Genomic DNA, 17,385 nt, shown 5'->3' on the forward strand with positions numbered 1-17,385 from the left:
GGAGTGTTGGGAGCTGTAGGGCTGGGGTAATCGTTTGGAGGTATAGGTAGAGGGTATGTGTGGTTGGAGACTATAAGGCAGGAATGGGGGCCATGGAATGGGAAACTGTTAGGCAGTGATGAGGGCCACAGGACTAGGAGCAAAACTTTGGGGTCACAGGATGGGCAGCTGTGAGTTTGCAGGCTGTAGGGCAGTGCTGAGGGCTGTGGAGATAGGAACAGTACTTTGAGGTCACAGAAAGGGCAGCTGTGGAGCTGAAAGTTGTGGGCCTGTTCTGAGGGCTGTGGGTAGGAAAGCTGTAGGGCAGTGTTGGGGGCTATGGGACCAGGAGCAATGCTTGAGAAAGGCAGCTATGGTATGGGGCAGTGCTAGGGGCCATAGGGAGGAAAGCTGTAGGACAGTGTCTGGGACTAAGAGGGTGTGAGAAGTTTTATAGGGGCACAGAAAAGGCAGATGTGCAGTTGGAGGCCAAGAGGTAGTGCTGGGAGATGTGAGGAGGAAGGTTTTAGGGCAGTGTTGGGACTGTGATGGTATGAGCAATGGTTTGGGGACACAGGAAAAGCAGATGTGCAGTTGGAGGTCAAGAGGCAGTGCTTGGGGCTGTGAGGAGGAAGACTGTAAGGCAGAGTTTTTGTGTATTGAAAGTAGGAGCAGTACTTTGGAGGCATTAGAAGGGTAGCTGTAGAGTGGAAGGCTGTAGGAGGCAGTGCTAGGGACCGTGGGCTAGAAGTGATACTTTGGAGCATAGAAGGGCTGGCTGTGGGGTTGGAAGATGTGGGGCAGTGCTGAGCGTTGTGAGTAGGAAAGTTGTAAGATAGCACTGGGGGCTGTGAGACTAGGAGCAATACTTAGGAAGGGCAGCTGCTTGAGGCCACAGGGAGGAAAGCATTCAGACAGTGTGTGGGACCATAGGGTTATGAGTGATGTTTTGGGGGGATAGGAGGGGCAGCGGTGGGGTGAAAGGTTGTAGGGCAGTGTTGGGGGACTGTTGGGCTAGGAGCAATACTTTGAGGCATGGAAAGGATGGCTGTGGGGTTGGAGGCTGTAGGGCAGTGCTGGGGGCTGTGGGATGAGAAGCTGTAGGGGAGTGATGGGTCCGTAGGACTAGGAGCAGTACTTTGGGCTCACAGGAAGGGCAGCTCTGTGTTTGGAGGCTGTGGGGTATGAGGAGGAATGCTGTAGGGCAACGTTGAGAGCCATGAGGATAGGAGCAATAATTTGAGGGCATAGGTCGATGTCCCGTGGGGCAATTCTGCATGTTGAGTGTCTGAGGAGTTGGTCTTTGGACAACTGAGTGAGAGGTGAAGGGATGGAAGAGGTCAGGCTGTGGGCTAGTGGGAGATGGGCAAGGAGATGGGGCTGCTGCCTCTCTTTCTCTGTCTGTGTTGTGTAGGGTGTGTGTATACAGGAGAGGATATGGGGGATTTGATTTGGGGGAGGGGATGCATATGCAAAGAGAGCACAGGGATCTGTGCTTGTGGGATCAAGGATGTATGTGTGTAGGGTGCCATGCAGCTTGGGGTGAGGAATTAATGTGTATCAGGGCAGTGTGGGGCCTTGCTGGATTTGGGATTAGGAGAACAGAGCTGTTGGTAGCATTTCTGGGGTAGAGACATGGGTCAGGAAGCTCACGCCTAGTGGGAGGAGAGGAAAAGGGAGATTCAGGAGTCTGTGTGAGCACACAGCAACATGTTTATGTGGGAACGGTTGAGAAAGAGGGCAACAAATATTGCCCTGGTAGTGGATGGAGGATGACACTGAATCCCTCAGGGCTGACTGGGTCTCTAAAGAGCCCACAGGAGATGTTTAAAGGGAGGCAGATGGCCCTGCAGAGCTTGGGAGTGTTAGAAGGTCTGCAAGGTGTGTGACGAGAATGAGAACAGAGCAGGAGGACTGCCTTGTGCTTCAGGGTGTGAGCATGAAGCAGAGAGTGACAGTGTCCTGATGGGTGCGGGAGGGCTTGATGAGGTGTCTCAGAGCTATGGAGCCCTAAGAGCAGGGCTGGGGTTGCTGCACTGCTTTGCAGGAGGGGATGTGTGGGAAAAATGACAAGTGGGCAACTCTAGTCTAGTCTGTGTGAACTGAACATTGTACTGGCACTTCTTCTCAACTTATGGGGATGTGAGAACCACAAAATGAGGGCGACACAAGCACATCTTCAGCAGGTTTGCAGGTGACACCAAGCTGAGTGGTGCAGTTGACACCAGAGAAGGGAGAAATGCCATCCAGAGGGATGTGAACAGGCTCTAACAGGAGGTAGGTGACAATGTTCAGCAGGGCCAGGAGCAAAGTATTGCATTTGGGTTGGGGCATTCCCAGATATGTCTGCTGACTGGTAGAGGAGCTTATTGAAGAACAGCCCTGGGGAGAAGGACTTGAGTGTGAAAAGCTGAACACGAGGCGGCAGTGAGCTCTTGTAGCCCAGGATACTGTTGGCCTTCTGGGCTGTGTGAGGGGCAGCCACCAGGGAGGGGGAGGTGACTGTCCCCGTCTACTGTGCTCTTGTGAGGCCCCATCTGAGTAGTGTGTCCAGGTCTGGGCCCCTCAGTGCAAGGAAGACATGGAGCTGTTGGGGCAGGTGCAGAGGAAGGACACAAAGATGATCAGAGGAGCACCTCTCCTGTGAAGAAAGGTTGAGGGAAGTCGGTGGGTTTAGTTTAGTGAAGGCTCTGAGATCACCTCATTGGGACCTTCCAGTACTTAAAGGGAGCTTACAAGCAGGAGAGGAACCAAGTTCTTATTGAGACAGTGGTAGGACAAGGAGGAATGACTCTAAACTAAAAGAAAGATGTTAGGAATGAATTCTTTACTCAGAGGGTGGTGAGGCACTGGCACAGGCTGCCCAGAGAGGTTGTGGATGTTGTATCCCTGAAGGTGTTCAAGGCCAGGCTGCATGGGGCCCTGGGCAGCTTGATCTGATAGGTGGCAACCAGCCATGGCAGGGCTTGGAATTGGATGTGCTTTAAGGTCCCATCCAACCTTAGCCATTCTGTGATTAGGTATCCCTGTGGACAGAAAATACTCTCACAAGATGAGGCTCAGCTTGGTCAGGAGAGGAGCAGTCCTGGCCTGAACATGCTGTGCTTGTGGTCCTCCCATCTTCCCAAGGGGCAGAAGTTCTTATTGCATCACTTATTCTCAGTAAAGCAACCTACAGTGATCTGAAGACAAGTGATACCCAGCCCTGCCTTTCAGGCTTGACTAACGATGCCACGGATACTCAGTGTTTGCAGGTCTGGGAGGAAAAGCTGCAGAGGTGGTGAGCATACAACTTGTGCCTTTCCTTGCTGAAGAAATTGGAAGTACACAGTGGGAGTTAGAAATGGGATACCCCCTCTATACTTCAGGTGCCCTAAAAAGAGGCAGAAAGAAAATCTTTTTTTTTCCTTTCTGTGAATGGAGAAGGAAGAGATATCATAGTTCTGCTCTGTTTTTGTTTTTAGCTTTTTTTTCAACGGAGAAAGGGAATGTGCTGTTTTCATGTCAGCAATATGGTATTTCCTTACTTATCTCTCTTAAAATGATACCTGTATTTATTACTCTAAAAGGTTTGTGAAAAGGCACCTTAACGCTCAGCTGACGTCTCCCTGATTTTTCAGAATTGTTTCCTTTTACCCCTAAAAGAAGTGGATGTACAAACCCAGCTCTGGATGAATGAGTTGAATTTCACCATGGTTTTGCATAAGTAGAATTAATTAAATTCCAATTGTAGCATCTTCATTGTCAGCGTGTTATCTCAGAGTCAGACCAGTTGGGGTTGAGTTAGCAGGGCTGTCAGCTGGAGGGACATAATCTTTGTATTCAAAACTGAATGGATTTACTCTGACGTAATTGAGGCAGTGTGGTATTGCTTTGAAAAGCATGTCATCACTGTTCGCATATTTTCTCAGTTGCAAAAGAAAATGATGGCTTTCCCAGCTGTGTTAGATCTTTGTTCCAGCTGTTACATCCCATTAGGAGAGCCACATTCACGATTTTCATTACTTTTCTGCTGTTGTTTCTTTGCATTTGCAGTAGCTGTAGTTGATGGGAGTGAATAGAAGACAAAACGATTTGCAAAGCGGACTTGAGATGTGTTTGATGCTGTGAAATGCTTCAGAATGCTGTGTTGGGGTGGAGGAGAGGGTGAACTTACAGGGGAGAAAGTGAGGGTTTGCTTGTTGAAGTAAACCGTGTTATACTGCTTGTGTTTGTGGAAAGCTCATGAGAGGAAATCTATTTGATATGCAGTATGCTTCACACGTGTTTTTATGCTAGTATGTTTGAAAACCAGTGTTGGAGTATGTAATTAAGGTATTGGAACTACAAAACAAATGGTATTGTGCAGTTTCTGAAAGCCACGCTGCCCATTTTTGTTATTTTAGGGGAGAGCTCCCCATTGTGTGCTATGTCTGCACTCACATTTCACATGGCTTTGCAAGATGGAGAAGAGAGTTTGGGGAATGCTGACAACGAGCCAGCATTTTTCTCCATGGGGAGAATTAACCTGGAATCAACCCAATTTACCTTGTAGATTTTTATTTTACTTCTTAAAGTTTCACTCTTATCAGTATATAATAGTAATCCCAATAGCATTAGGATTTGGTGCTCAGTTTAAATGAGCTAATTCCCTGCACTGATTTTCTGAACGCTGTGACCGGTATCTATGCAGGGCCCGTTACATTCCATAACTCTTGTTCCAACAGGTGTACCTCCTGATGCCTGATAACCCTGAGTTTTGATGGTTTTAAACCAATTAACTTCTTACTGGCTAGCGATAAAGAAAGGCAACTTAATTTTTTTTGCTCAATGTTTGTAAATTTACCAGGGGAAGGAGGAGACTGAGCAAAAATAGCCAGAAGATGCTTTTGCCTGCCTGGTAACTATGTTAACAGGACCCTATTTCCCCAGTGAAGTGCACACAAATAAGGCATATGTGTATGCATACTGTGCATGCTTTCAACTGTTCCTGTGGTTGCTGGATGAAAGTCATGCGTTGTGTACTTGAGTTATTCTGGAGTAACTCCTTGGTGCAGGTGCACATATTCAGAGCATGGTAGGGCTGTGTAACTTACTGGAGAACAGAGAATCTGTGACAGAGCTGAGGAGCTAGACCGAGTAACTTACTGCTTGAAAATCTTCTCTACAAACATGAGGGTGAACGCTGAGCTATTTATAATAGGTTGCACGTGTTGCATGGGTTGTGACTCAGTACTTTTTCTCAGTATATTTATTTCAGAGCTGCAGTTGCATCCTGCTTTAAGAAAAAAAAAAAAAAAGCATGAAAACAGAAGCTTTCTGTTCTATACTTGTGAACTTTTCACTGACTGCTGTGATCTTTGGGCCCTAGGTAGGGGAGGTGAGAGGATGTGGGGGGACTGACAAAGGTCATTTGTCCGTCAACCAGTCCTGAGGTGAAGTTTAGGGAAAGAATGAGAGTTTCTCCCAGAGACATTCCCCAGCCCTGCAGTCTCTTTGGATAACATGAATATTTGTCAGCTGGTGACATGGAGCAGCAGTTAGACTCTGGACAGCTTCTGTATTCTTGTTTTGTTTTGTTTTTTAATCCACTTCTGCATGCAGGTTCCTCTTTACTTGCTTACACAACAGGGCTGAGTAAGGTGACTGTGTGGCCATTTCTGCAGCTTTCTGATGAATGAGTTTGGGACTTAATTTAGCTCTGCCAGTTACCGTAGCTCTATCAATTTTAGAGCATCATTGCCTTTCGGGGAGATAGTACAGCCTAAAGCTTGTGAGGAGAAATGTTCTCCACTGGTTTGAGATCAGCAGGGGAGTTGTAACTTGCTGGATGAAGCATCCTGCTGTTTTGTGTCTCTTCCCAATCCCAGAGAACAGGTGTCCTGGACACATGCAAGGTCAGGCTGCCTGGGGCTCTGAGCCACCTGATTAAGCTGTAGGTGTCCCTTCTCATTGAAGGGAAGTTGGACTTGGTGACCTTTAAAGGTCCCTTCCAACTCAAGCAATTCTATTATTCTGTGATATTATTTGAAGTGTTGTGATGCAGGGAGCAGTGTGAGACTGGGATCCAGGACCTCCAAAGCTGTAATTTGGCACTTGCTGTGCAACATTGGATTACTTATTTTACTGGAAGGTGCCAGCATATGGATTTTTAAACTGAGGGTAGCACAGATACCTGAAGTATATCAAGACAAGTTCAGTATACATAAAATTATTACTTTTTTTTTTTGTGAAACACCAGGAGAGTTGCATGTTTGTCAGCATTCTCTTTAATGTGTCTCCCTTCTGCTGTTTAAGTGAATTTCTATTGAACAAGATGGGGAAGAGAAATGTTAAACTATTAGAAGTGTAAAGGCATGAGCTCGAGTTTTTTCAAATTTGATGAATCAACTGAAATTGCATTTAAGGCATTTTTGTGCTGTATTTTTAGTTAATAAGTGTTTTGAAACCAAAATTTTTTTTTTCATGGCTTTCTCACCAAGGTGGTGTTTCTAGAGAAGAAAAGGTGAACTGATCAGTGCTTTCATCGCTGTGACAGCTGCAGCTTTTAAACACTTAGAGTTTTCAGTCAGTTTTATCACAGAGTGCCTTAAGTTGGAAGAGACATCAAAGCCCCTCCAATTCCAACCCCCTGCCATGGTCTGGTTGCCCCCCACCAGCCCAGGCTGCTTAGGGCCCCATCCAGCCTGGCCTTGAGCACCTCCAGGGATTGAGCACCCACAGCTTTTCTGGGCAGCAGTGCCTCACCATCCTCTGAGTAAAGAATTCCTTCCTAACATCTAATCTGAATCTACCATTTTTTTAGTTTAAAGTCATCACTATTGGACTGTATAAAAACTTGGTCCTCTTCCTCCTCATAAGCTCCCTTTGAGTACCTGGGAGGTCCCCGTGACATGTCCCCAGAGTCCTCACTTCTGAACAAGGCCAATGATTTGTCATCAACTCCTAGGGTCAGAGATATGGAGAAATGATCCTTATATCTATTTTTTTCATAATAAAAAGCTAAGTTTAATCTGTTATGCTCATCTTCTGAGCTTGCTTTTTAATGCCATAATTGCTTAAATATTTACATACCTTAAACACTGAGTATATTCTCACACCGTAAAACATTTCATGCTGTAGCTGATTGCTTTTCTGCCACGTGTCCTCAATAACCACTTGTAGGAAGAAACCCTTTTCAGCATTTCTCACTTGCTTCTGATGTCAGTACATCTTCAGGAGGTGCAGCACAAGAAGACTTTTTCCTTTTGCAGTGATAAACTGGTTTAAAACACCCTAAGCATGTGACAGTAGTGGTGGCAAGAGGCTCTCATGGAGCAGGGCTCTTAAAACACCTTTGTACAGCCCCAGGAATGGGACAGATGTTGTGTCATGCAGTCTTGGGAACCTGGTTGTGTGTTTTGTTTTTCCTTCCAAGGCAATGTGGACATACTGGCCTTCCAGTACCTGAAGGGGCCTACAAGAAAGCTGGGGAAGGACTTTTTGTAAGTGCGTGTAGTGGCAGGACAAGGGCAAATAGTTTTCAACTGGAAAAGGGTAGATTTAGACTAAATATCAGGAAGAAATTGTTTGCTGTGAGGGTGGTGAGACACTGGAACAGGTTGCCCAGTGAGGTTGTGAATACCCCATCCCTGGAAGTGTTCGAGACCAGGCTGGATGGGGCTTTGAGCAGCGTGGTCTAGAGGAGGCTGGAAACTAGATGATCTGAAAGGTCCCTTCCAACCCAAACCATTTTTTGATAAGCACGGTATGTCCTTATCTGTTGGTATGGTTTTGGGTCTGGGTGATGTCTGCCCTGGGGATGAGAGCTGAGGCTCCCCATGGATCATCTCTGAGCATGGCACAGTCAGGAATTTCAAGAGCATTCAGAAAATAAACATCCAGAGAATAAATATTTTTTGCTTTGGGGCTTGTTAAAGGGTTTTCCTCAGGCTTTGCGCTTTAACTGGCTGCTCAGCTTGGCCCTAACAAGTAGCTCAGTAAGTTCAAAGGTATCTGCATAGTCTGTAGAGTGACTAAAAATGACGTGCAGAATTTCTTGTCTGTGTCAACTAAGTTCAATTTTTTTAATGGTAAAACACTTCCATCAAATGCATAATAACTATAGGGATCTCAAAACTGCCCTAAAATTTTGATGGCCTTAATTACATTTGTGTAAGCCTCTGGATTTATCTATCCCTGGAGTCTGCAGGGGAAATAATTGGCACTTGTACTAAATATTGTACGAACACAAAGTAAGAGATGGTTCTCATCGTACGGAGTTCACATTCTTAATACAGACAAAAGAGGTGAGAGAATTAAAACACAAGCGCCTTGCCCACAGTCACACAAGAGGCCTGTGTTACAGAGCTGAGAATCAAAGCCATAATCTGAGCATTACTCTTATCTTCACTGCAAGACTGAGAAGAGAAATTCTAGAACAAAATTCTTATTTTCTAAACGTACCTGCAGGCAGAAGTTGGCTGGGGGTTTGAATTCATCCAGTGATGTGAGAACCAGCCCGCTCAGCTGCTTTGGCTTCAAGATAAATCAAGAGGAGATTAGGTTCAGAAAAAGAACAAAAGAGCATCCTTTCCCTCCACCCCCCCTCCCCCGACCCAGTTCTCCAGAGCTGAGCCTTCTGAACTCAGAGTCAGAATGGTGATTGTGTTCCTTCAATAAGCACAGGCTGGTTTCCCATTATCACTTTAGCAACCAAATTGCAACTTATCATTTAGGGTAATAATATCTTCTTAAGCCATGGTGTTAATAATGTAGTATAATTTTATAGAATAACAAAAAAAAAATAGATGTTTGTAGTTTAAGGCATCTCTTTGATGATGATGAGTTAGGATGAGACTCAAAGCAGTGCCATAGGTCTGAAGCCAGGTGCCCTGTTCTCCCTCTGGAGGCATTTGGAGGAACTGATCTCTGCTTAGGGAAACTGAGGCACTTGGAGGACTTCTGTGCTGTGTAATGTACATCTCTGACCCCAATTACATGTGAAGAATGAAGTACATTGTCTCTTAGCCTGTCTTCTTCTGGAGAATATATAAAAGCAAGGTTCTGATTGCTTGGCCAGCAAGGCTTCATTATACTTTTTATAGGAAAAAGGTTTTTGCTGCGGAGTCTAACTTGAATTGCACCATAGGAAATTGGTCCCTAAAATCTAGAATAGAGTATTCTCTCATCATCAGAATGCTGTTGGTATTACTATGTTTCATCCAGGAGGTATATCTAGCTGGTAGGTAGAGTGACTCATAGCTTATGAAGCCTGTAGCTTCCATCTGATGGAAAGATACCATGTAAAGAATTTTTGTTATCAAGAGATACACAAGATATCTTCTTTTTTTGTTTCCTACGAGCTATTTTTCTTCAACAAATAGAATTAGTAATTTTCTAAATTGAAAAAATAATCTCTGGTCAGTTATGTGCTGGTAAAGGGGCACTTTCAGCATATTGAGGGCTTGTTTTGCTAATTTTAATGTACTTTATGAAATCAGAGTGCTTTGGGGGGTGTTGTGTGGTGTTAATTTTCTGTTGCCAGGGAAAGCTGCCTGTTAACCTTCCTCGGCTTTCCTTGCAGTGCTGTTGATGTGCAGTTCTTTAAAATGGTAGGGGTTGAAATAATAATAAAAAAAATTAACACAAAAACGTCCTTAACTTGGAACTTTTTTTTAGCCTAGTGAGTGATAAACCTGGCAGAACTGCGGATCATTAATCTCCGTTACAACTACTGAGAGTAGGCAAATTGTAATCTCTGCAGGTTAATTTTTTTAACTGGATTTTTGAAGAAATGTCATTGTTATGTTGTTGTTTTGTAACAGATGGCCGCACAGATCCAATTTTGGATGACGTAGGGGATGCCTTCAAGCTCATGGGGGTTAATCTACATGAACTAGAAGATTATATACACAATATTGAACCTGTGACTTTCGCACATCAAATCCCTTCGTTTCCCGTCAGCAAGAACAATGTCCTACAGTTTCCTCAGCCTGGGAGTAAAGATGCAGAAGAAAGGAAAGAATACATCCCGGACTATATGCCTCCTATTGTCTCTTCTCAAGAAGGTGCGAAATTAATCATTTTGTTTTCAGTTTTGGTCCTCGTGTGTTTGCCTGTTTGCGTACATCCTTGTGCTGTGTAGTCACTGAAAATTACACAGGCAAAGGTGATATTAAAGCATGGTGTCAAAACAGGTGACAGCACTGTGGCAGAAGCTAGTTTTTCACTATTATTTACATGCTTCAGAGATGATCTGGTGTCAAAATGTGCTACACCAACACACATTTCTATAACATGCTTAAGGTCTAGGATGACAAGAAATATTCTTTACTGTACTTTGTATGTGATAGCCTCCCCCTCCTGTACGTAGTGCAAGAGGTTGCACATTTGGTAAAGGCAGAAGAAGGAGGGGTAGTGAGGCTGGCACAGCATACTCAGCTCCTGGCGTCTGGTACTTCTGTTGAGCAAATGTAATGAAAAAAGAAAAAAAAGAAGGGAAAAAAAAAAGCCAAACTAAAGTAATCTTCTAGTGAAGTCTGATTTAAAATAAAGAAATTTGTTTAGAGGCACAATGCTTGCTTCTAATTTTCTTCACCGACGTTGGCTGGCATTTCTGGTATTTTATCGTCACTATTCCAAGTGCTCTCCTTTCCTTTCCTGTATGAAAGTCCCACAGAGAAAGGGGCTGAGGCTTGCTGTTACAGTGAAACCGACTGTAGAAATGCAGCAAGATGCAGTTAACTAAAGGATTTTAACAGTGGCATTGAAAAAGGCAAGATTGTTGTTTTCCTTCTTTTTCTTTTAGCTACATGAAATTTCATTGCTAGCTAATAAGGTAAATGTTTAAGGGATGTAACCTCATCTAAATTTCTCTTTGAACATTGAACGTCCTGCATGTATGCTCTGGGAGGAAACAAACACATGTAAGTTTGTGGTTTGCAAAAATGCCAGACAAAGAGGATCATTCTTTCTCAAAAGAGTGAAACAACCTGACACAATTCCCAAAATACTTATTTCATTTAAAATTTCAGAGGGGACAGAATCGTGCTCTGTTGCCTCTCTCATTCTTTTTGAAGAAGTTAGGTCTCAAAGGCTTAAATACATACAAAAATTCTGCCTGTGTAACAACGAATAAATGATGTTGCCTTATTGGTAAGGTGAAATCCATTACTGTGCTGCTACAGATGTTGAATGGGGCAATTTTTCAATGATTTCGAAAACAGTAGTAAGTATATCTCCAGTTTCTCATATAGGGTGTTCAGACAGATAGCATTTCTATGTGCTTCAGTTTGTCTAAGAGAAACTAGAGTTCGAAACAGCTGCTTGTAAATGAATGTCAGATACAGTGCTTTCAGTGTGTGCAGTTGTTACTGGAAACAGAGCATTTTCCTGGACAACTGGAGGACTTGCTCAAGCTGACAAGTGTTTCCTGACACTTTGTAGACTTGACTTTTCTGTTGTCTTTAATTGCATAGAATAGGTAGTTATTAAAATGCCTTTGGTCTATAAGATCTCTTACCTTCATATGACCCAGGAAGTGAAAATGTTGTTCAGTGCAGAAACATTTTCTTGAATTGATAAGAAGATACTGGTAGCTCTTCTCTATGAAGGTTGTTGAAAGTATAATTCAAAACCTAGCAATGAACTCTTGAGCTGGGAAGAAAAGGCAAAATGTAAGTAACATATATGTATGTTATAATAGCATCAATAAGAGAAAAGCGTAGAAGGCAACTTAGGAAAGTGAAAAGGGATTTTGGCTGTGCTGTTCTGGTTACTTTCTTGATGCTCTCTAGTCTGATTTTTCAGGAGGTAAACAAACACCATTCTGTCAGAGCAGTCCCGCTCCTTTGATGTGTAACAGGCTACCCGACAGCACTGCCTTTTGGTTTTTTTTTTTACGTGGAAAATCAAACTTGGAAAACATGCAGGAAAGATCAAATCCTAAAGAGCTCAAAGCAGCTGTAGAACATCAGGACGTAGGGGAGGGAGAGGTGAGAGAATTACAGATTCAGTCTGGCTGTACATGACTTGCAAAGACAGAGTAAAAATTGAAATGAGGACAGTTTTCCTTTTTTTTTTTTGTATGTAACTTTTTATACTCTCTCTCTTGCAAGTTAGATCCAGGAGTTAGATTTTAGCAGTCCTTATAAATAATGTATGAATCCTTTTAACACCCGAAGCAAGAAGATATTATTTCCAAAGTTGGATGAGAACCAGGAAAACTTCTAACGCCCAAGGCTAGTGTATCAGAGGACCCATAGACACAACTTCACAAAAAAGAATACTTTTTTTAAATAGCAATTTAAAGCGAGCATTAAATATGACAGCTGAATATAGGTTTGTTATAGCTAACAAAAATACTTAGAATTGAGAACATTTTAATTCTGAGTAAATGTTTGCTGAGAATACTACTTGTAATTTTGTGCTCGATGTGTTGTGTTCTCGTTTGGGTTTTATTTTTTTTGGGTGCTTTTTCTTTAAGGGGAGAAGGTAGATCAAGAGGCTGCCGTGAATGTTTTGTTGTATTGGAAGAAGAAGATTTACTTTTGCAGATTTGAGGAATGCATTGTAGAAATTCTGAAGAGTTGCAAACACTGTTTGAATAGTTTGCAGATCTTCATAGGTTAAACAAAACTCTGATTGCTAATGTTACACAGTTCACAATACTTGAGTTGCTTTGCGTGTGTAATAATTAGCCAATAATGAAGGAAGGCTTTGTGTGTGTTGTGATGTGCAAATGTAAATCTTTCTGTCACATTAAATAGGAAAAATAGCAACATCCCACTTGATACTGAAGCCTTGAGCTCAGCTCATGATGGGTATTTATTGCTAATGATGCAGATATTACTGGTGCTGATACAGTTTAGCAGTAATGTGACCCTGATGGTCTAAAGGAAGGAGCAAAAGTAAGTTTATTAGGTGAGGTGGTATCTTTTAATTTTATCAGCTCATCCAATTAAAAGTATTATCTCTAGTGTCAAAGTGACTTCATAGGTAATTCTATCAGTGCTTGAGTAGTAAAAAGATTTTTTTTTAATTGTTCATTTAGATAAAAGTCAGTGTTCAGTATTCACCATGACCAGTAGGTGCTGCTAACCTCCTTCTCAATGCTCCCTGTGTTCCATGCCTGTCACTAGCCACTTATTTCCACTCTAGAACTGCTGGTTTTGTGTTTGGAGTATACAATCTACCCAGCAGTTTTTGAGAGATGATTTATCATTGTGCTGTTATCGAGGTTTTTGGCAAAGTTCTGTCCAGCCTGAGCAAAACCTTTTCCTTCATATATACACTTAATAGTGAGAAATGCTGAAACAGCGCTCTGAATGATTTCTGAAGTTGCGGAGGAAGGGGATGACGGCAAATAGGTTTTCACCATCTGTTATTTGTATCAGTTGGGAGTTTAGTTCAGGGCTAGAAGTTTTGTTCCAAGAAAGCACCGAACGTTTTCTTGCCTAAAACTCGAAGTGCCTCATTTCAGTAGGTTGCACTAACTAAATGGTCTGGTACTCATCTGAAAACTGGCACTGCAAGGATCTGCATATGAAATTATACGTTTTGTAAAACAATCTGATTCAGTATTGCCATAGCGAATGCTGGTTTTTAGCAGTATTTTTACAAAGGCCACTGAAGGAATAATTTTATGCCAATGTATCACGATGTTCACTGTCTCCCTATTTTTAATTAGTCTCCTTTTTGTGTTTTTTGGAGTTATTTTAGCACTGTTGTCAGTAAAATGTCATGGTAAACTTGTAAGACAGATTAAAGAAGGAGAAAAAAATAAATTAGTTGCAAAACATGATGGTCATGCTTTATTTCTTGCTCTTTAATGTAGAAGAACATAGTTTTGCAAGAATACATCAACTTCATAGAATTTATTGATTTCATTTGAAGCAAAACAGTACTGAGTTGAAACTAGGCCAATTGAGAAAGCCCAGCTACTTTTCCATAGCTAATAATAATCATTATTACATTTATTCTGTGATACTGTTTAAAGCCCTGGCTCCCAGTGTTTTAAGAGCACGTATCGTTCTCTATTAACTAAACAAAGCCAAGTGTATCTTCTACATGTGCAACGGTAACCTTAATTTTAAGCTTCCTGGAAACAATTTCTACCTGTACTTGATGCACTGCCACATTTTTAATAACAAATATTTCTTTAAAAACCACTTTGTCATCTTTCTGGGTTTGTGTAGTCCTTCCCTGCTTCTGTGGCTGAGAGGCTAAAGAAAACATGTTGCTTTTGTGCTTGTACTGCTGGTCATCATAATTCACGTTAGAACTTAATTCCTCTCTTGCCCTGTGATTTTGTTGGGGTACATTAGAAGGATACAAGGGAAGAAGCATGAGAGTCTCTTCCCGATGTTTGAGGTGTTTTGCAGGGAGAAGTGGGTGGTTTTTAGGGAATGAAACAATCTTTTTAATCCTTGCTTTCTTCTTCTGTCATCTGCTTCATATCTCTTTGCTTCCCACTCACAGAGGTTCAACTACTTTTCCTTAGAGATCATCTGGAAACAAATGTAATTTGTACTGGGCATTATGTTTTGTGGTCTTTCATTCTCAATAATGTGTGTTACAGCACTGGCATTGTATTTGTGATCATTAGAATTGGGACCAGTTCCTGGCACGATGTACAAATTCACATTTATTTATAACCTTTTCTGTCAAAGCATTTTATTTCCCCAGCAGATCAAAGCATAAAATTATTTATTTCCTTGACAGTCCTGCTTTTTACCCCTCTTTGCTTTTGATGTGATATTGGAACCCATTACCCACCAGAGCCTGGTGCTTGCAGCCACCTGGTACCATTGAAACCCATCCGTCCAATTACAGAACATCTCTAGTTGTTCATATAACATTGGTTGCTAAAAATCCCAGTTGAATTGATGAGAACGAGTGGGATGAAACAAGGTTGGTGATGAAAATTAACATTTTTGCATCTGATGTCTAGGACCTCCTGGTGCTAGAACTGTAACTGTGTAAGCATTAAGCATCACAGTGGCATAAAGCATTAGTGTCTAGCTGTGGTGGCTAGATATATGAGATTTTAAAACTGTCACTGGCCCCTCAGTCTTGCAGTGCTTTTTTTTGGCTGTGCTCCAGAACTGAATGTAGCAAGGATCTCAGAACAGCCTAATTTCAGTCTCTGGTTTCCTCAAGGGTTAAACAAAGGCAATACCTCTATCTAAATTAGCATGCAATGAGCTTTAAAAAGAATACAGGGATATCAACTTTGCCATTTTGATAACACAGGTCTCACTGTTACTGTTTTTAAGCCTTTCTGCCTTTCCCCTGATCTACTTTAATTCCACAGACTAACTCATCTCTGTTCTAACAGCTGCACCGGTGGTTTAAAAGCAGCAACGATCTTTTCAACAGAGCTTTTCCAGTATATTTGGCTAGGAAACCACCACCCATCATCAAACAGGTACTGTGTAGTCAACCAGTTTGAAGAGTTAAACCTCTGCTAGACTGTGAGCACTTTGCTCCTGGCTGCTCCATGGTTATGCCCAGGTTCTGAGCATTTGCAGGCTTTCTTTAGCTGGCCAGGTGCTGTGCTAAGTGTTAGACGCTGATTGCTTTTGTGTGAATGAGCCTTCATGTATGCATCAGTATAGCAAGGAAGAAGCAACAGGAAAAAACAGATGAAATGAGAAAGGCAGCCAAGCTTGAGGTGCAGGCAGAAGAAAGGCATTGGGAAAGAGCCAATAGGAGAGGCAAGTTTCAAAGAAAAAGGAAAATATGAGGCAGGAACAAAAAGTATACAGAAAATGTGCCTGGTTTAAATCTTGCCATTAGACAGCAGAATAACTCTTTTATAGAATGCATGCTGATAAAGCTGTAATTGGGAAGACAGCTGTATCTTTACCTTTTCTTGAGCAGTAGTATCATAATCTAAAGCATAATTTGCAGTGAAATACTGCAAGAAAGGATTTAACGAGGAAGATTTTTTTATAGGCTTAAAATGTGAAGCTAAATAGGTTTTCACTGAAGAGCTTCAGTTAATTTGCAGCATTTGGGGGAAAAAAAATCAATGTAATAAGCACCACAGTAAAACTTTGACCATGGCAGAAGCCCAGTGACATCGCTGGGATCTATAAACTATGTAGACAGAGGCATACACTATTTTAAATTCTGTGGGGGTTATCCCTTGCTTTCCTTAATCATTCATGTCTTTGGAAAAAAAAATTAGATCTTTGACTGTTTTTGCAAGGAGAGTGGCTGCTGGAAGTGAGGAGCTGAATTTAAAGCATTTGCATTGTTTTTTAGGAGGGGAGAGGGTAAATCTTCATCTCAGCTTGTGACGATTTTTGTGGCTTTATTTTGTCTTTTCTTACACATTAATGTCCTATCTGTGAAAGCAGGTATACCAACCTGGAACCTCACTATACATAAAAAGCAAAATTAGAAAACCTATTTTATAAAGAATCTGAGTCCAATATTTGTGATGTAGTAACAAGAAGTTATTAAGGCTAACAGTAAAAAATCAGCATTGTGAAAATGCATTTTGTTTTGTTTCCTGAGCTATCAGAGTTTTACTTGCCGCATACAGCAAATGAAATGCAGTTAACATGAATTTTCTCCAAGGGGACATCATCCCTTTAGAGCCATCCCACAAAGATTTTTCTTTTTTTTTTTCAGACCTGTTTAGATAGCTTACAAGTTGTTAGTCATTTCTTTGGGATTCAAAATAAAAACTGCACAATGCAGAAGTTGCTTCTTAGAAGCCAGTCTTTTACAGTGAATTGTTTACATTGAATCGGAATGAAAGTCATGGGTTCTTTCATTGCATTATGATGTGCAAATTGCAAGTTTGGCTATAACAAAACTGGAGGAGAAAATGGGACTTTATGATAAAAGGATTCTATTGTCTTGTGTGTTTTGAACAGAAATGCTGTCATGATTTTAATTTCCTAGTGATCCCTTTTCAGCAAAACTTCTGTCACTTGTCTTGACTTGTCACGTCAGATCAGTTTTTTCCTTTTTCTGACAATATGTGACTTTGTTTGCAGCCCACATTGCTTCCTGCACTGTCTACTGCTACTATTCTTGAGGGTTTCATTTCATCTGGATCATCAGACACCTATGCACCTTTGGAAGCATAAGTTTCAGATTAGGTTATCATCTGATAGCTGTGTGTTACTGTTCTCAAGCCTTTCAGACTTTCCCTTACTACGCAGAGTATTTTGGTGACTCTGGGGGAGGGGGTGAGAAATGGAAAGTTTAGCTGCTGTTTAAAGCAGACTGAAAGAGAGGAGTAATACTCCAATTTTAAGGGCCCACATCGTAACTTTTATTATTTTTCATGGAGCCTTTCCTATGTTTTTTTTCTCTTTAACTTTTGCCACCATTTTAACGTAAGGAAAGCGTTAGCCAGTGATTACTGACAAGTGACCTTTAAGAAGCAAAATTAGAATTATCTTAGTTGCTGGTCTCACACCCACA

General features: G+C 41.8%; 1 protein-coding gene across 2 annotated transcripts in view; it reads left to right on the plus strand.

Annotated features, from left to right (window-relative positions):
- TAF3 (TATA-box binding protein associated factor 3) overlaps positions 1–17,385 on the plus strand; it is a 113,904-nt gene that overhangs the window by 983 nt on the left and 95,536 nt on the right. The window contains exons 2-3 of one of the 2 annotated variants that reach the window (XM_046942509.1): positions 2,166–2,256; positions 9,765–10,007. In XM_046942509.1, coding sequence (XP_046798465.1) covers positions 9,815–10,007 — 193 coding nt within the window. In that variant the 5' untranslated portion in view covers positions 2,166–2,256; positions 9,765–9,814. The remainder of the gene's footprint in view (positions 1–2,165; positions 2,257–9,764; positions 10,008–17,385) is intronic. The other variant, NM_001030841.3, reaches the window with a different exon arrangement.

The sequence above is a fragment of the Gallus gallus genome, chromosome 1 (genome assembly GCF_016699485.2).
Source record: "Gallus gallus isolate bGalGal1 chromosome 1, bGalGal1.mat.broiler.GRCg7b, whole genome shotgun sequence".
Classification (NCBI taxonomy): Eukaryota; Metazoa; Chordata; class Aves; order Galliformes; family Phasianidae; genus Gallus; species Gallus gallus.